This window comes from Carassius carassius, chromosome 6 (genome assembly GCF_963082965.1).
Source record: "Carassius carassius chromosome 6, fCarCar2.1, whole genome shotgun sequence".
NCBI lineage: Eukaryota > Metazoa > Chordata > Actinopteri > Cypriniformes > Cyprinidae > Carassius > Carassius carassius.
Genome location: NC_081760.1, coordinates 41,140,367 through 41,145,366, shown reverse-complemented (window position 1 = coordinate 41,145,366; position 5,000 = coordinate 41,140,367). Strand labels below are relative to the sequence as shown.

The following is a 5,000-nucleotide window of genomic DNA, read 5'->3' as shown; positions in this document are numbered from 1 at the left end:
TGAGAAACCAGGGACTCAGTTATATAGTAAAAACAATACAATTATCATCAGAAAAGGAAATGAGAGCTCCCTAACCGCACACGCACTTCTCTGCGCTGTGCTCACAGCTGATTGGTCCAGTGTTTGTTTGCGAGACCAGGTTCCCGGATGTCAGTCAGTAGGTTAATTCAGATCAGTGCCGCATTCGACCTCGAAACACTGAATCTTTGGATCTGACTCGGTTTGTAAACCGGGACCCTGCACATTATCGTTTATCTGTGCGCACATTTAATGTAATTTCCGTAGGAATCCAGATTTAATGAAACGAAATACCGCGCATTTGTTCGTGTAGTTTAGAGACGCTCCCTCGCCTGGCCCCCGCCCCGCCCCTCTCGGGAGGCGGAAGTGTGACGTGTGTTTGAGCGGTTGGTGCGGTGTGTTGTTGTGCTCGGTCGTATCTCCCGGGATGAGCTGCTGTCTGTAGCGGGTCGGTGATGCTGCGGCGGGTTCGAGCTCAGCTCCGGCAGGTGGTGGATCAGATGGCGAAGAGACCCGAGCTGTGCTGCGGCGCGATCCTGCTCACCTGCGCGCTAATACTGCCCTTAACCCTCACCTGCAGGTAAACACGTCTCTGAACATCACTGTAATATCACATACCGCTCGTCGGCGGAATTAGTTCTCTACACTTATCCCATCTGAAGTGCACACACACACACACCGTGAGCACGCACACGCGCGCGCACACACACACACACCTGGAGCAGTGGGCACTCGGGGAGCAGCTGGGGGCTCGGTTCAAGGGCACCCCAGTGCTGGTACTGAAGGTTAAGGGAGAGTTGTTAATTCACTTCCTCACTTACCATCACTGCTGGTACAAGACTCGAACCCACAACCTTTGTGTTACGAGTCTGACTCTCTAACCATTAGGCCATGACTTCCCCTTCTATTGTGAATGGAGTATGAGTTTGAGATTTGCAAATGAAGTGAGTGAAGTGACATTCAGCCAAGTATGGTGACCCATACCCAGAATTTGTGCTCTGCATTTAACCCATCCGAAGTGCACACACACAGAGCAGTGAACACACACACACACACTGTGAGCACACACCCGGAGCAGTGTTCATCATTTATGCTGCGGCGCCCGGGGAGCAGTTGGGGGTTCGATGCCTTGCTCAAGGACACCTAAGTCGTGGTATTGAAGGTGGTAAGAGAACTGTACATGCACTCCCCCCACCCACAATTCCTGCCGGCCCGGGACTCAAACTCACAACCTTTCGATTGGGAGTCCGACTCTCTAACCATTAGGCCACGACTTCCCAAAGTCGTGCATTCTGGTTTAATGTGCATTGTCCACGGTGTTTGTGTAATTGTTGTTGATATTAACTCTCTCTCTCTCTCTCTCTCTCTCTGTGTGTGTGTCTGTGTGTTTCTCTGTCTGTGTTTCTCTCTCTTTGTGTGTGTGTGTGTGTGTTTCTTTGTCTATGTTTCTGTGTGTGTGTGTGTGTGTGTGTGTGTCTCTCTCTCTCTGTGTGTGTGTGTGTGTGTCTCTGCGCGCGCGCGCGCGTGTGTGTGTGTGTCTCTCTCTCTCTGTGTGTGTGTGTGTGTGTGTCTCTCTCTGCGCGTGTGTGTGTGTGTGTGTCTCTCTCTCTCTGTGTGTGTGTCTCTCTCTGCGCGTGTGTGTGTGTGTGTGTGTCTCTCTCTCTCTGTGTGTGTGTGTGTGTCTCTCTCTGCGCGTGTGTGTGTGTGTCTCTCTCTCTCTGTGTGTGTGTGTGTGTCTCTCTCTGCGCGTGTGTGTGTGTGTGTGTGTGTGTGTCTCTCTCTCTCTGTGTGTGTGTGTGTGTGTCTCTCTCTGCGCGCGCGCGTGTGTGTGTGTGTCTCTCTCTCTCTGTGTGTGTGTGTGACAGTCGTGTGAAGAGTGTGGTGGCGTCTCCTCGTGCTCCGCTGCGCTTCTTCCCGTCCGAGGCTCCTCTGGTGGATCTGTTCCTGGGTCAGTTAGAGGAAGTGGATGGTCTGCTGGAGGAAGCGGATGTGTCTCTGGTGTTCTACTACGCCCCCTGGTGTGCTCACTGCCTCGCTGCACGACAGCACGTCCAGCAGGTGGCGCTGCGGCTCGCTCAGCAGGTGAGACTCCAACCCACACAGTCACCATTCATCAACATGCAGCCTTTACAGATTTAACATAAACACACCTTTCGGTTTTGAGTGATGATGATGCGTTTCCTGTGTGCAGGTGCAGTTTGTGGCGGTGAACTGCTGGTGGCATCAGGGCAGATGCAGGAAGCAGAAGAGCTTCTTCCAGTATCCAGTCATTCATCTGTTCTACAGGAGGTACACACACACACACACACACACTCACAGAGAGAAGCATGTGTTCATGATCACTCATGATAACACCCCTGTGTGTGTGTGTGTGTGTGTGTGTGTGTGTGTGTGTGTGTGAGAGCAGGGTCGGTCCAATCCAGTACAGGGGTCCGGTCCGGTCTGAGTATCTGGAGAGCTTCATTCAGAGAGTTAGTGCTCCGCTCACCTACCTGCCCTCCGTTAGAGCCCTGCACACCTTCCTCACACAGCACCAGGTACACACACACACACACACAGAGAGACACACACACACACACGGAGAGACACACACACACACACACACACACGACAGAGAGAAAGACACACACACACGACAGAGAGAGAGAGAGACACACACACACACACACACACAGAGAGAGAGAGATAGACAAACACTTACCTGGAAGCACCTGCTTCCCCCTCCCTGAATGTCCTTCTAGAAAGAGCTTTGACAAGCTTACCAACACAAGCGGTGTGCAGCTTTTACAGCTATGCCGTACACTGGGTCTGTACATAGTCAACGGCAGGCTACGAGGGGACTCTCTGGGTCGCTACACTTACAGCTCAGCTCTTGGCAGTAGTGTGGTAGATTATTTCATTACAGATCTAGATCCAGTGTCTCTCAGAGCTTTCACAGTCAGCCCCCTCACACCCCTCTCAGACCACAGCAAAATCACACTATATCTTCAAAGGGCCCAGTCTAAGTCTAGAGCCCCCAGTGCCTGTGAACTGTTCAACAGCACATACTCATACAGATGGACCCCAAACAGCGTGGGCGCGTACCAAAAGGCACTGGAAAATCAAAACATATATGATTTAACTCATTTATTTATAAATGAAACATTTCCCCAGAATAGTTCTGGTGTAAATTCAGCTGTGGACAAAATCAATTCAATATTTCATCATTTGGCTTCATTGTCTAATTTGAAAGCCTCCAAACCAAAACTTCAACAAATGAACAGTAACAAATGGTTTGACACTGAATGCAAAAACCTAAGGAAAACTTTAAGGAAATTATCTAATGAAAGGCATAGGGACCCAGATAACCACAATATACGCTGTAAATATGAGGCCACTCTGAAACAATACAAGTACACCCTAAAAACTAAAAAAGAACAACACAACAAAAAGCAACTCTGTGAAATTGAGGAATCTTTAGAGTCCAACCAGTTCTGGGAGAAATGGAACAACCTAAACAAAACCCAGCAGGATGAATTGGCCATTCAAGATGGAAATACTTGGATTAATCACTTTAGTGATTTATACAGTACTATTACAAAAAATAATGATCAGTACAAGATACTCACAAAATTGAAAACTCTGGAGGCGGTGATAAAAAACAACCAAAACCCTCTAGATTACCCTGTCACAGAACAAGAGTTAGCAGAGGTCATCCAGTCCCTGAAAGGAAAAAAGGCTTGTGGTGTAGATGGAATCCTCAACGAAATGATCAAATACTCGGATCATAAAATCAGATTGGCTATACTAAAACTATTCAATACAATTCTATCAACTGGAACTTTTCCAGACATCTGGAGCAAAGGCTTAATAACCCCAATTCATAAATCCGGAGATAAATATGACCCAAATAACTACAGAGGAATATGTGTATCCAGTAACCTGGGAAAAATATTCTGCAACATCGTTAATAAACGACTTGTCAACTTGCTTGATGACCACAATATTCTACATAAATGCCAAATTGTTTTTTTGCCAAATTGCCGCACAACGGACCATATATTTACACTCCAGACTCTTATTGATCAAGAATTAAACATTAAGAAAAGAAAGGTATATGCCTGTTTTGTTGACTTCCAAAAAGCCTTTGATTCCATCTGGCACGAAGGCCTCTTCTGTAGACTACTCGAAAGTGGCATTGGAGGAAAAACATATGATTTGATTAAGAACATGTATACAAAAAGTGAATGTGCCGTAAAGATTGGAAACAAACAAACAGCGTTCTTCTCCCAGGGCCGGGGAGTGAAGCAGGGGTGCAATCTCAGTCCAATTCTCTTCAATCTATATATCAATGAATTAGCAAACCAGTTAGAGAGTTCCACGGCACCTGGCCTCACCCTGAACAACACCGAGATCAGAGCTCTGCTCTATGCAGACGACTTGGTGTTGCTCTCACCTACTAAAGAAGGCTTGCAGCAGCACCTTAACCTCCTGCAGAGATTCTGCCAGACCTGGGCCCTGACAGTAAACACAGCGAAGACTAAGATAATGATCTTTCAGAAACAATACACAAATCAGGTTACACACAATTTCTATCTAGACACCACTAAATTACAACACACAAAAAACTACACTTACCTCGGCCTCAACATTACATACACAGGGAACCTCAACATGGCTGTGAAAGATCTGAGGGACAAAGCAAGGAGGGCTTTCTATGCAATAAAAAGAAACATTAAAATCTATATTCCAATTGAAATCTGGCTAAAAAATTTCCAATTTGTACTAGAACCAATAATTCTATATGGTAGTGAAATTTGGGGGCCAAAACTTAATAATGAATTTGACAAATGGGACAAAACAGTCATAGAATCTTTCCATACCGAGTTCTGTAAGAGCATCCTACAGGTGCAGAGAAAAACACCCAATAACCTGTGCAGAGCAGAGCTCGGCCAATACCCCCTCTTACTCAAAATACAAAAAAGATCAATTCAATTTTACAA

General features: G+C 46.6%; 2 protein-coding genes across 3 annotated transcripts in view; one reads left to right on the top strand and one right to left on the bottom strand.

Moving 5' to 3' along the window:
* Positions 1-70, bottom strand: part of eri2 (ERI1 exoribonuclease family member 2) — a 10,966-nt gene extending 10,896 nt beyond the window's left edge. For both annotated transcript variants that reach the window (XM_059553116.1, XM_059553118.1), the window contains exon 1: positions 1-70. This exon is cut by the window's left edge and continues 600 nt beyond it. The gene's annotated coding sequence lies outside the window, so the exon portion shown is untranslated.
* A 97-nt stretch (positions 71-167) lies between these two features.
* The window catches only part of txndc11 (thioredoxin domain containing 11), a 16,844-nt gene continuing 12,011 nt past the window's right edge, over positions 168-5,000 (top strand). Inside the window, exons 1-4 of the mRNA XM_059551744.1 lie at positions 168-598; positions 1,884-2,100; positions 2,210-2,307; positions 2,426-2,555. Of these exons, the coding sequence (XP_059407727.1) occupies positions 474-598; positions 1,884-2,100; positions 2,210-2,307; positions 2,426-2,555 (570 nt within the window). The 5' untranslated portion in view covers positions 168-473. The remainder of the gene's footprint in view (positions 599-1,883; positions 2,101-2,209; positions 2,308-2,425; positions 2,556-5,000) is intronic.